Raw genomic sequence first — 14,422 nt, 5'->3', positions numbered from 1 at the left:
TTCTTGTGCAAGAACATACATGCAGCGTGGATGCTCTTTTGTGCAAAACCGTATTGCAAAAGTGATGTGCTTTGAGGTGTGGATGTGCTTTTGTGCTAGAAGTTTTTTGCAAAAACTCTTCCGCAAAAGACTTCTTGCGCAAAAACCCTGCAGTGTAGATGTAGCCCCAATGACTAAGTCTTCCTATTACACTTTTTATTGATAGTTTCTCCATCTCAGAGAAGTGACTGGGGCTTAATGTTTGTCCTCTTTGATTGCAGTGGCTACGTAAACGCTCACTTCTCTGAAATGTGCTTAAATGCAGTATGGTTATGCACAGCCCTGTGCTATAAAACAAAAGATTTTTCTTGGAAATATTATATTTTATTGTCTTTTATTAGATTTAGGCTAAGGCTACACTCGAGTTTGCTGTGGCACTGCTGTAAGTTCTCTCTAGTGGAACAAATCTAATTCATTGGGTGGGAGGTCTCACATTGACTTAGCTGCCACCACTCAGTGGAGATAGATTAATTATGTCAGCCGAAGTGATCTTCCTGCCAACAGCACTGTCCACATCAACACAAAGGTTGGCATGGGGTATGTCACTTACGAGGATGGCTTATGCACAACTCAGGGGATAGTAGTTATACTGCCATAAGTGGGTAGTGTAGACCTGGCTTACCTCCTTATTATTGTAGGAGTTTCAGCAAAATAGCACTTTTTGGTAATATGTTTACATGGATTTATTTAAAATTAATTCATGATGGTTCCTTAATATCCTCAATTCCTAATGCCCACAAATCCAGAGAAATTGTAATATAGGAGCTATGGTTATCAGTCTTTGATCACATATTGTAAAGTGGAAATTTACTAGATTATTTCAGTCTGAATCCAATATTCCCCTCTTCTTTATACTGTCAGCTAAACTCTCTGGCTGACTCTATGCCTAGGTGCTGGAACTGCAGATGCTGTCATGCTCCCTGGCTTGAAGGGGTTATCATCAAGCTATGTGTGCATATTTCTTTTCTCTTTAACTGAATTTACAACCACAAGTCCTGCTGTGGGGAGACAGGCCCTCTCTTCTGACAGATTTCTCTTGGCAATCTTTCAGGTTGTTTTTAATTTACATAGCAGGCACAGAACATTACATGCTTGTGCTATACCATGTGCTGCTAGCCACTGACTTCTACTAACTGAAGTCAAATGCAAATGGTGATGTATGTGGATTTACCTGCCACCAAGACCGTTTGAATTAGCATTAAGAAATTCAGCAGCTCTTTCCAATTTTGTAAAGATAATTTGCTTCATTATGTTAATCTTCTGGCTATGATGACATTTATTCTCCCTTTTCTGGGATACTGTGCTGCATAGCAAACTGTGGGAGAAAGACAACTGCTTGGTAAAAGAAAAACTTTTTATTATCTCTTTCATAACAGTGATATAAATAGGGCTTGACAAATGGTGGCGAAAGCCGCTTGCCAGCCCCGCACTGTGCATGCGCATGCTGCTAGTAAACGAGGTGCGTTGCTGAAATCTACTCGCTATGGGCAAGTAGATTCTATAGTTTGTCAAGCCTTGGATATAAATATATTCCAAACTTGATTTGCGCCATAAGCCTCTTTTTTTCTTTGAAGTCACAGATGTATAGTATAAGACAGAGCTACTCAACTTTGGAAGCCCTGGAGGCCACAATGATACTCTCAGCATTGGCTGAGGGCCGCAACTTAAGTGTGGTTGTATGCAACTAGCTTCTTTTGCACTGACAGGCATAAATACAAAGATTAAGGCAAGACTACACACCATGCAGACCCCATTTAATTCAGTTCTGCTGATATTAATAAAAAGCAATATTTACCCGATTTCCACCCATATGACAGCACTTTAAATGAGCATAACAGTCTAGGAATTGAGCTACTAAAACGCATATCAACAGAAGACCATTATACTGACTCGCCATTGTGGAGCCTGTTTCCAGTGGAGGCCATGTTCAAAGGATCCCACCTGCAGCCCGCGTATTGAGCCCTGTGTAAACCCAAACCACACTGTAGACTGCAAACAAACAGGCCCCAGGCTGCATGTATCCCACAGGTCACATAGTGAGTAGCCCTGGTGTAAGAGGTTAAAGCAATGGACTCCTGGGCTATGTCTACACTAGCGGGTTCTTGTGCCAGAAATATGCAAATGAGGCTAAGCGTGGACTATTGCTGATTATTTTCAGGAATAACGGCATTGTGCAAGAGGGTTTTTCTTGCACAAGAAGGGGCAGTGCAGATGCTCCTTCTGGCACAAGACCCTCTTCTGCAAAAATGGCGGCTCATTAGATACACAAATGAGGCGCAGCGATATTCCACACTTAGCCTCATTTGCATATTTCTGGCACAAGAACCTGCCACTGTAGACATAACCCTGGGCTACGTCTAGACTGGCATGATTTTCCGTAAATGATTTTACCGGAAAAGTTTTTCTGTTAAAAGCATTTGTGGAAAAGAACGTCTAGATTGGCACGGACACTTTTCCGCAAAGCACTTTTTGCGGAAAAGCGTCCATGCCAATCTAGATGCGCTTTTGCGCAAGAAAGCCCCGATCAGATGGCAAAAATGGTGATCGGGGCTTTTTTGCTCAAAACTGTTTTTAGCTGTCTACACTGGCCCTCTTGTGCAAAAACATTTCCAAAAAAGGGCTTTTGCCTGAATGGGAACATCAAAGCATTTGTGCAAGAATTCAGACAGTAGAACGTCAGTGCTTTTGCGCAAAATCAAGCGGCCAGTGTAGATAGCTGGCAAGTTTTTGTGCAAAAGCGGCTGCTTTTGTGGCAAAATTTGCCAGTCTAGACGCAGCCCTGGTGTTTACTCTCTGTTTCTGAATTTCTGTATAACTCGGGTTGCCTGTGCCACCTAACTGCACCACAAGAATCCTCATTAATAAATGTATTCATTTAAAGCTAGAATTTGTTATTAATAAAGCAAATATTTTTAGAAGAAATTAAATCATTTTAAAATCCATTCCCCCCCCCCTTTTTTTTCCCCGTAAAAAAATGAAACCTGACTGTTGTTAGTTTGTGAAAACTTATTTAGTAAAAAAGAAGGCTTCTGAATGGGACAGGGACAGAGCAGGCAGGGCCCACCTGGCTGCAGGGGAGACTTAGATGTGCTGGGCTGAAGGAAGCCAGGCCTACAAGCCTGAGGGATCCTTTGTTATGTTCAAAGCTCAGTAAACCCTCATATTTGGTGCTGACTGAGAGTCACTCTGGTCTGGAGAACAGGGTGGCACTACTCCCTCTGGGAGTGGAGGCTCCAGAGGGAGTAGACCCCCCCCTCCTGCCAGCTCATGGCAGAGACAGGCCTGCTGAAGGCCCTGAGAGGCGCCATCCTAGAGGCAGCGCGGTGGACCCCCATGAGAGAGTAGACTCCCTGAGAAAGGGCTGTTGCACTGAAGGGGCAAAACAGGGACAAACGAGCCAAATGTGGGCACAATCTGTGAGACACTGACACCAACATATCAAACATTGTACTTGGAAAGTTTCAGCTTATTTTTGAGGGTAGATTTAAACCCACAAACTTCCAAGTGGGTTTGCATATGACATAATATTTCTTCTATTTGAACACAAGAACATTGCCAGAAAGTGGCAGTAGACAACACTGGAAGGATCACTCAGTACTTGCCCTGATCATTCCCCTGAAGCATCTGGCACTCGTCCTGACTAAACGGACCTTTGGTATGACCCATTATGAAAGGAGTGGGCAAGATACTGCCTGCGGGCCAGATACGGCCTGCCAAGCCATTTCATCCAATCTGTGCCCGCCCTACTGAGACCCCAAGGTTGTACAAAATGACTGGCAGCTCCCCTCCACCAGAGGCGGAGGTGCTTACAGGGAGCAGCTGCCAGTCCCTTTGAACTTCACACACTAGTCCCTTCCTCCCCCATGAGACATCAGATATTCAAAACAGTTGGCAGTTCTCTCCAGATGCCACTTGACTCTGGTGGGGGGAGAGAGAGTTCATGAGCTCTCATGATTGAGATGTGCAAAGTCTCCTTTCCCCTCTCCTCCCTCCACCAGGGGCATGCAATGCATACAGGGAGTCACCAGCTGTTGAAAACAGCTGGCAGTTCCATCTAGGTGCCATGCAACCCTGGCAAGGGAAAAGAGAGTTGGCACACTCCCCTGCACTACAGTACTTGAGCAAATTAATTCATCCTCAGAACATCCTGCTTAGGAAGAATTCTCTCCTTTTATTTCCCCATTTTCTAAATAATGAACTGACACAAAGTGATAAAAATGCCTTGCCTAATGTCACAGGAATTATCTCCTGCATCATATTCTAGTATGCTAAGCACTACAGTGCACCCTTTTAAAAAGCAGCCAAGTCACATATTGTGAGATGTCTTTTTGATATGGGGAGGGAGCTCATTGGGGGTTGAATTTTACTCTGCTGGAAGGTAACATTTGCCTTGGAAAGAGAAATGTGTACATCTCAGCTATATATTTCTTTACATTGTTTTGACTAAAAATATCACATTTATTATCATCCCTTCTTCAGAGCTGGTTATATTTTCCTGACTTTTGCATTATTTCAATGAGGCCATTGACCCATCTGAAATTTGTATACGCAAACAGTGACAGCCCCCCAACCCACTTACTGTAAGGAGTGATGAAATCCATTGTAATCCACTTATTGCCTTCTGAAATGACTCACTGTTTTCACTATATTGCCTCTAATCTATCTTTTAGTAATTTAACATGGGTGTCTGCATAATTCAAGAAGATCTTATAAATTACCATGACAGGAGAGAACCTACTCTATTCTTTAATAATGTTTAAATCTACTCTACATTCTGGAGTGATTTATTGGTGAGGGTCTCAAGGAACCTCTCTTGTTGAAAAGATGCAATACAGTTTACAAAAGGGCTCTTTACATGATGACAGGGGAATAACTTACACAGCACTGCTACATTTTCTCCTTAGGACCTTCCCTGCTCCTGCAAATATTTCATCTTTTATCCTAGTAGGTTTAACTAAATACTATAAGAACAGGCACTTGAGAAATGCTGATCATTTTGGACAAACTGCTTTGAGATCCTGGGTGCATGTTAACCAGATTCTGCAATCCTCACTTTGACTACATTTATACTGCAGGCTTTTTACACAAGAAGTGTTTTGCGGAAGAGATCTTCCACAAAAAGTTCTTGCGCAAAAGTGTGTCCATGCCTCAAAAGTGCATCCCGAAAGCCATGTGCTTTTGTGCAAGAGAGCGTACACACTATTGGACATTCTCTCCCACATAAAGCCCCCAAGAACCGGATCTAGCTGGGTTTTAGGCCATCAGTTGCTCTCAAGTGCTGTTGCTGGAGCCCTGTAGAGACACGTGCTTAAAAGGACCCCCCTGGACAGTTGTTTCTCTGTTTCTGCTGCCTGCTTGCGGATCTCTTTTGAGAGACAGCAAAGCTTCAGTAGTGCCTGCTGTGGTTGCCCTCTTCTTTTTGGGGATGCCTCAGCTTTTTGCCGTGGTGTGTGCTATGGAGCCGGAGCTGACTCTGGGCAGGTGATGGCCCCTCGTGGCCATGCTGCAGTTCCTGCAGCACTTGCTTCCAGCAGCCTACATGTTCCTGCTGAATGTGGACACCAAACTACTCCTCATAACCCTCTGCATGACTGTGGCTGCTCCAGTCTGGCTTCCGCACCCCACCATACACAGAAGGTTCTGAAATTTGGAGACTAGTTTAGACTGGTGGTATTGGCTGGTCATGGAGTGGTGGGATGACCAGCAGTGGCTGCACAACTTTCGCCTACACAAGGCCACCTTCCTTGAGCTGTGTGCCTGGCTCACACCCGCCCTCCAGAGACACGACATGCACCTGCGGCCTGCCATCCCCGTGCAGAAGTGGGTCGCAATCGCCCTCTGGAAGCTGGCCACCAGCCACATCTCCATGGCTAACCAGTTTGTGGTGGGGAAGGCCACTGTCGCGACCCTGCTTATGCAGGTAAGGAGCTCGCGGGCTGCAGTCCCTGCCCGGGGTGGGTTGGGGGGGTGCTGGATAAGGGGGACTTTCAGGAGGGTAGGGGACCGTATGGGGTAGACTGGGGGGTGGGGGGAAGCTCTGGCCCCAGAAGCTTGTGCCATCCCGCTCTCACATAGCCCTTCTGCTGGCGGGGGGGGGAAGGGAGGAGCGGCACGGGCTCATAGGGGGTGGCTCCTGGAGAGTTGGGGGGGGACAAAGGAAGGGAGGGGAACGGGCACTTCCCAAGGGCTCACGCAACCCCGCTCTCATTCTCTGTTGTCTGTGTTTCTTTGTCTCCTTCTGCAGGACGTCTGGGCCATCAACTTCCTGCTGCTGTGCAGAGTCGTCCATCTCCAGGACTTGGAGGCAACCATGGACAGATTTGTTGCCCTGGGGTTCCCCAACTGCGGGGGAGCCATCAACAGCATTCACATCTCGATCCGGGCCCCAAACCATCAAGCAGCCCAGTTTATTAATAGAAAGGGCTACTTCTCAGTATTCCTGCAGGCCCAGATGGACCACCAGGGCCACTTTACAAACAAAAGCATGGGAGGCAGCAGGCACCAAGGGAGCTGATGGAGCAAGGAGAGGAGACATGGCAGCAGAGAGAAAAGGTAAAGGTTTATAAAATATTTATTAATAACTTGGTATGCTGCCCATGGCCAGTTTGTTTGCGCCCCGCGGTGCAATTTGGGTTTATGTGGGGATCAACACGTGGCCGGCGAGTGGAAGCCAAAACAAAAAAGCAGTCAGTGTAATGATCTTCTGTCGATATGTGTTTTAGTAGTTAAATTCTTGGACTGTCATTGCTCATGAAAAGTGCTGTCACATGGGTAGAAATCGGGTAAATGTTGCATTTTATTAATATCAGCAGAACTGACTTAAATGGGGCCTGTGTGTTGTGTAGTCTTATCTTAATCTTTGTATTCATGCCTGTCAGTGTGAGAGAAGCTATTTGTATATATTTGCTTGCATATGCAACCACACTAAAGTTGAGGCCCTCAGCATGTTCTGTAAGTATCAGTGTGGCCCCGGGGGCTTCCAAAGTTGAGTTGCCCTAGTTCATCCCTGACAGGTGTCTCTCTAACCTGGTCTTAAATATCTCCAGTGATGGAGATTCCACAATCTCCCTAGGCAATTTATTCCAGTGTTTAACCACCCTGACAGGCAGGAAGTTTTTCCTAATGTCCAACCTAAACCTCCCTTGCTGCAATTTAAGCCCATTGCTTCTTATCCTAACCTCAGAGGCCAAGGAGAACAATTTTTCTTCCTCTTCCTTATGATACTCTTTGAGGGTATGTCTACACTACCCCGCTAGTTCGAACTAGCGGGGTAATGTATGCATACCGCACTTGCTAATGAAGCCCGGGATTTGAATTTCCGTGAAACGAGGTGTACCGGTAGTTCGGAATAGGCACCCTAGTCCGAACTACCTAGTTTGAGCCCCGTGTAGCCGCGCTGCACGGGGTTCGAAGCAGCGGGGATTTAAAAATGGCGGCTCCCCGCTTATGCTAATGAAGCCCGGGAAATTCAAATCCCGGGCTTCATTAGCAAGTGCGGTATGCATACATTACCCTCCTAGTTCGAACTAGGAGGGTAGTGTAGACATACCCTTAGATACTTGAAGCTGCTCTCATGTCCCTTTTCGGTCTTCTCTTTTCCAAAGTAAACAAGGCAAATTTCTTCAGCCTCGCCTCATATCTCATGTTCTCTAGACCTTTCATCATTTGTGTTGATCTTCTCTGGTCTTTCTCCAGATTCTCCATGTTTCCTGAAATGTGGCGCCCAGAACTGGACATGACACTCCAGCTGGGGCCTAATGTAGATGGCTCATTCCCTGCCTAGGGGACGTGAGACTGGGCGGGTTAATTTCCAATCCTCCTCTTTATTCTTTTCCTAAGCCAGGAGGGCACGGTAGTTCTGACGGGGGCTCTGCAGGAAGGCAGCCCGCACTGCTCCCTGCCTGAAACCTTGTGCAGGTGTTAAACAGCTGTCCAGCCCACCCTAGAGGTGACTGCATTTCAGTGTGCCTGAAGCAATACAGCACCAGCAATGGACAGGAGAATGGCTCCCGGGCATGGCTTGCTCAGGTCTGCTTCAGTCCCGTTGATGGGCCTCAGCCTCTTTCCTTCCCATCCCCCGCTTTGCAATGGGGCTGTAGACTCTGGGGAAGAGGGGTGGAGGCAGGCAGAGGTGTCTCCCTGCAGCAGATGTAGACATGACTCTGTATTTATCATTCTCTCATTGAAGTTTTAGCTTTGTAGTGAGTCCTTTTACATGGAAACTTTGCATTACGTCTTGGTAGAATAGGCCCTAGGACAAGTGAGGCAGAGACTGTCCCTGTGGGGTGAATGAGGTGGGAATGGATAAGGCGGAAGGTAAGCACCTCTGGGCAGTTGCAAAGGTTGGAAAGGGGATGGAAGCCAGATCCAAGATCAATGAGCCCTGGGAAGTGTCAAACTTGAAGATGAACTGTAGCCCAGCAGTTTCTCTTTGAAGTCTGGTCCTGGAGTTTTTTTGCTGCAGGATGGCTACTTTTAGATCTGCAATTGTGTGTCCAGGGAGAATGAAGTGTTCCCCTACAGGTTTTTGTATGTTGCCATTCCTAATATCTGATTTATGTCCATTGATTCTTTTACGTAGGGACTGTCCAGTCGGCCAAGCTGAGTTACAGTTCATCTTCAAGTTTGACACAATCAACTCTGGATTAAACAAAGACTGTGAATGGCTCGCTAACTACAAAAGCAGCTTCTCCTCTCTTGGAATTCACACCTCCAGATCAGCTACTAGAAGTGGGCCTCATCCTCCCTGATTGGATCCACCTCGTCATCTCCAGCCTGATTCAGGGCTGCATATTTATACCTGCCTCTGGAAATTTCCACTACATGCATCTGACGAAGTGGGTCTTTGCCCACGAAAGCTTATGCTCCTACACTTCAGTTAGTCTATAAGGTGCCACAGGACTCCTCGCCTATCTTAAAGGGGCAGACTCTGGCCACAGTGCCTGTGCCAATTGCAAGCCTGCCAGCACCCAGCCAGCAGACCGTGCACCTGGCACAGCATGAGTCAGCAATCCGCTGCCACCCGGCCCTCCACCGCTCCCCAGGACCAGGCTGGCAGCTCCCAGGAGCCTGCCAGGGGTCGCAAAAGGTGGGCGCCTTCCTGGTCTAGTGCAGAGATTGTGGACTTCATTGAGGTTTGCAGGGAGGCCTCCAATGCCAACGATCTCCGCACTAGGCACAGGAATGCGGCCCTCTATGGCCGCATGGCTGCCAGCCTGGCCACCGGAAGCCACATAGACTCATAGACTTTAAGGTCAGAAGGGACCATTATGATCATCTAGTCTGACCTCCTGCACAGTACATGCCACAGAATCTCACCCACCCCTCCTAGAATAATCCTCTCACCTATATCTTAGATATTGAAGCCTTCAAATACTTTGAAGACCCCAAGATGCAGAGATCCTCCAGCTGTGATCTGTGCCCCATGCTACAGAGGAAGGCGAAAAACCTCCAGGGCCTCTGCCAATCTACCCTGGAGGAAAATTCCTTCCCGACCCCAAATATGGCGATCAGCTAAACCCTGAGCATGTGGGCAAGACTCACCAGCCAGACACCCAGAAAGTTCTCTTTAGTAACTCCTATCATCCTTCCATTGACCTATTTCCCACTGATAATGAATGGTCAATTAGTTACCACGATCATGTTATCTCATCAAACCATCCCCTTCATAAACCCATCTAGTTTAACCTTGAAGCCAGATAGATCTTTTGCCCCCACTACTTCCCTTGGAAGGCCGTTCCAGAACTTCACTCCTCTAATGGTTAGAAACCTTCGTCTAATCTCAAGTCTAAACTTCCTATTAGCCAGCTTATAACCATTTGTTCTTGTGTCCACATTGGTATTAACCTTAAATAATTCCTCTCCCTCTCTGCTATTTATCCCTCTAATATATTTAAAGAGTGCAATCATGTCTCCCCTCAGCATTCTTTTGGTTAAGGTAAACAAGCCAAGCTCCTTGAGTCTCCTTTCATAAGACACGTTTTCCATTCCTCGGATCATCCTAGTGGCCCTTCTTTGTACCTGTTCCAGTCTGAATTCATCCTTCTAAAACATGGGAGACCAGAACTGCACACAGTATTCCAAATGGGGTCTCACCAATGCCTTGTATAATGGCACTCCTTATCTCTACTGGAAGTACCTCGCCTAATACATCCCAAGTCCTTGTATAATGGCACCTCCTCATCTCTACTGGAAATACCTCGCCTAATACATCCCAAGACCGTATTAACCTTTTTCATGGCCATGTCACAATGGCGGCTCATAGTCATCCTATAATCAAGCAGGACTCCAAGGTCCTTCTTCTCCTCCGTTACTTCCAACTGATGTGTCCCCAGCTTATAACTAAAATTCTTGTTATTAATCCCTAAATGCATAATCTTATACTTCTCACTATTAAATTTCATCCTATTGCTATCACTCCAATTTACAAGATCATCCAGATCTTCCTGTATGATATCCCGATCCTTTTCTGAATTGGCAATAGCTCCCAACTTTGTGTCATCCGCAAATTTTATCAGGACACTTCCACTTTTGGTGCCAAGGTCAGCAATAAAAAGATTAAATAAAATTGGCCCCAAAACTGATCCCTGAGGAACTCCGCTAGTAACCTTCCTCCAACCTGACAGTTCACCTTTCAATATGACCTGCTGTAGTCTCCCCTTTAACCAGTTGCTTATCCACCTCTCAACTTTCATATTAATCCCTATCTTTTCCAATTTAACCAATAATTCCTCACGTGGTACTGTATCAAATGCCTTACTAAAGTCGAGGTAGATTAGATCCACTGCATTTCCTTTATCTAAAAAATCTGTTACTTTCTCAAAAAAGGAGATCAGGTTGGTTTAGCACGTTCTACCTTATGTAAAATCATGTTGTAATTTGTCCCAATTGCCATTAGCCTCAATGTCTCTAACTACTTTCTCCTTCAAAATTTTTTTCCAAGATCTTGCATACTACAGATGTCAAACTAACAGGCCTATAGTTACCCGGGTCACTTTTTTTCCCTTTCTTAAAAGTAGGGACTATATTAGCAATTCTCCAGTCACATGGTATAACCCCTGAGTTTAGAGATTTATTAAAATTTTTTGCTAATGGACATGCACGTTCTTGTGCCAGTTCCTTTAATATTCTTGGATGAAGATTATCTGGGCCCCCCGATTTACTCCCATTAAGCTGTTCAAGTTTGGCTTTTACCTCAGATATGGTAATATCTACCTCCACATCTTTAGTCCCATTTGTTATGTTACCATTATCCCTAAGCGCTTCCTTAGCCTCATTAAAGACTGAAGGAAAGTATTTGTCTAGATATTGGGCCATTCCTAGATTATCCTTAACCTCCACTCCATCCTTAGTAATTAGTGGTCCTACTTCTTCTTTTTTTGTTTTTTTCCTATTTATATGACTATAAAACCTTTTACTATTGGTTTTAATTCCCTTTGCAAGGTCCAACTCTACCTGACTTTTAGCCTGTCTCACTTTGTCCCTACATGCTCTAACCTCGATAAGGTAGCTTTCTTTACTGATCCCTCCCATTTTCCACTCCTTATATGCTTTCTGCTTTTTCTTAATCACCTCTGAGATGCTTGCTCAACCAGTTTGGTCTAACACACCTGCCTGTAAATTTTTTCCCTTTTCTAGGGATACAGGCTTCTGACAGCTTCTGCAACTTTAACTTAAAATAATTCCAGGCCTCCTCCACCTCAAGATCCATAATTTCTTTAGTCCAATCAACTTCCCTAACTAATTTCCTTAATTCATTAAAGTTAGCCCTTTTGAAATAAAAAACCCTAGTCTCAGATTTATTTTTGTTTATCCTTCCATTTAATTTGAACTGAATTAGCTCATGATCACTCGAGCCAAGGTTGTCCCCTACAACCATTTCATCTATGAGGTCCTCGCTACTCACCAAAACCAAATCTAAAATAGCATCCCCCCTTGTTGGTTCATCAACTACTTGATGAAGGAATTCGTCAGCTATCACATCTAGGAAAATCTGAGCCCTATTATTATTACTAGCACTTGTTCTCCAGTCTATATCTGGAAAGTTGAAATCTCCCATGATTACGCAGTTTCCATGAGCATTTACTTCATTAAAAACATTGAAGAGGTCTCTATCCATATCCAAATTGGATCCTGGTGGTCTATAACACACCCCAAGCACTATCCCAGGGGAGGATCTGATAGTTTTCTTTCCCAATGTGATTTTTACCCAAACAGACTCTGTCTTCTCCATTCCATCACTTTTTATTTCTTTACAATCTACCTCATCTTTGATATACAATGCGACTCCACCACCTTTACCCTTATTTCTGTCTTTCCTAAACAGCACATACCCTTCAATACCTGTACTCCAGTCATGCCTAGTATTCCACCATGTTTCTGTTATTCCTATAATATCTGGTTTCACTTCCTGGACCAATAGCTCTAGTTCCTCCTTTTTGTTACCTAGGCTCCTCGCATTGGTGTACAAACATCTTAATTTTTGCTGTTTGTCCTCATTCACATTCTTTACCCAATTTGGCCCGGACATTGTACCACCAATATGACCTATTTGTTTGTCCTCATTCACATTCTTTACCCAATTTGGCCCGGACATTGCACCACCAATATGACCTATTAGACTAGTATCCACCCTACCCTTCCTCATGTACATTCTCCTACCCCCAGCTATATCCTTTCTTACTTCGTTTTCCTCCCTCTCAGTGTTAAAATCCGGCGTAGAGATTACCTGGACATCTCCCAACCGTCTCCCCCAAATTCCTAGTTTAAAGCTCTCTTAATCAGTTGAGCCAGCCTCCATCCTAGAAGTCTATTTCCCTCCCTACTTAGGTGAAGTCCATCCCGAGAGAACAGTCCTCTGTCCATGAATGCCTCCCAGTGATCATACATCCCAAAGCCCTCCTTATAGCACCACTGCCTAAGCCATCTGTTGATCATCATAATCCTGTCACATCTTAGTTGCCCTTCTCTAGGAACAGGCAGAATCCCACTAAAGATCACCTGAGCCTCAATTTCCTTGAGCATCCTCCCCAGCCTAGCATAGTCTCCCTTAATTTGTTCCAGCGAGAATCTAGCCGTATCATTTGTTCCTACATGAAGGATGATCAATGGATTCCTTCCTGCTCCCTTAATAATCTTTTTCAACCTCAGTTCCACATCCCGTATCTTAGCACCTGGCAGACAGCACACCCTTCTATTCTCTGGATCAGCTCTGGTTACAGGCCTATCTATTCTTCTCAATAAGGAGTCCCCAATCAAGTACACCTGCCTTTTCCTAGTGACAGTGCGATTCTCTGGTCTATCTCTTGCTTCCTCTGGCTGCAAATCCTTGCTATTCCTATTTTCCCTTTAATTTCTAGTCTAGACAAAATCTATGGCTACGCCTACACTGCAGGCTTCTTGCGCAAGAGCTGTTTTGCAGAAGAGTTCTTGAGCAAAAGCTCTTCCAGAAGAGCACATCCACACTGCCATGTGCTTTTGCGCAAGAGCGTTCATGGCAGCGTGGACACTTTTATTCAAGAAAGCTCTGATGGCCATTTTAACCATAGGGGCTTCTTGTGCAAGAAATTCATGTCGCCTGTCCACACTGCCCTCTTATGGAAGAGCTCTTGCAGTGTAGACAGCTGCCAAGTTTTTGCACAAGAACAAATGTTCTTGCGCAAAAAGCCTGCAGTGTAGACGTAGCCTTATAAGTGTGACAAGAGCTGTCAGTACAACTCAGAAGCCCTGAATCCTACTTCTAAACACTAGGATTGGGATTTTCAGAGAGTTGGGAACCCAAATCACATTGAAATTCAGTGGAAGTTGGGAACCTAACTCCCTTAAATTTTGTCTACATGATAAAATTATAGCTTTTAAACTAAATCAGTTTAGAAATTGATTTCACAAAGTTATTACAACACACATATGAAGACATTTATTTCAGTGCCCTTGAGGCTGGACACATTTCTTTTCATAACACTCTTAAACCAATGAGAGTTCTCAATTTAATGAAATTGGTATAGAAACTGATGTAGTTAAATTGGTTATGTCAAAAATTGCAAGGGTATGCTACCCAAAAACCTTTGTGATCCAAAGATATCAACTGTATATCTGTAGTCCTCTTGGAATCAATCTTAGATCACATTTCAGTCCAGGTATAATTTTAGATGTCTGAGAACAATGCTAAGTAAAAAAGGCCGAGTCTTACTAAGAAAAGAAAGAAGAGAAGAAGATTAACCAACTCCTCTGTCTTGTATTTGGTTTTGAAAAGGCATTCTGATGCTACAGCTTGGTTGACTTTTTGCAAAACTCCTGAGTGTGGTGTGTTGTCGCAGGAGAGAAAGAGGAAGACAACTATGTAGCAGACCTTTAAAAATTATTCTGGCACTTGTTTATAAACATG

General features: G+C 44.7%; 1 protein-coding gene across 1 annotated transcript in view; it reads left to right on the top strand.

Moving 5' to 3' along the window:
• Positions 1-3,050: 3,050 nt before the first annotated feature.
• The window catches only part of PACC1 (proton activated chloride channel 1), an 82,211-nt gene continuing 70,839 nt past the window's right edge, over positions 3,051-14,422 (top strand). Inside the window, exons 1-2 of the mRNA XM_075925160.1 lie at positions 3,051-5,959; positions 6,284-6,591. Of these exons, the coding sequence (XP_075781275.1) occupies positions 6,553-6,591 (39 nt within the window). The 5' untranslated portion in view covers positions 3,051-5,959; positions 6,284-6,552. The remainder of the gene's footprint in view (positions 5,960-6,283; positions 6,592-14,422) is intronic.

The sequence above is a fragment of the Pelodiscus sinensis genome, chromosome 3 (genome assembly GCF_049634645.1).
Source record: "Pelodiscus sinensis isolate JC-2024 chromosome 3, ASM4963464v1, whole genome shotgun sequence".
Classification (NCBI taxonomy): Eukaryota; Metazoa; Chordata; order Testudines; family Trionychidae; genus Pelodiscus; species Pelodiscus sinensis.
The sequence above is the reverse complement of the archived record's forward strand: the minus strand, read 5'-3'. Positions and strand labels throughout refer to the sequence as shown.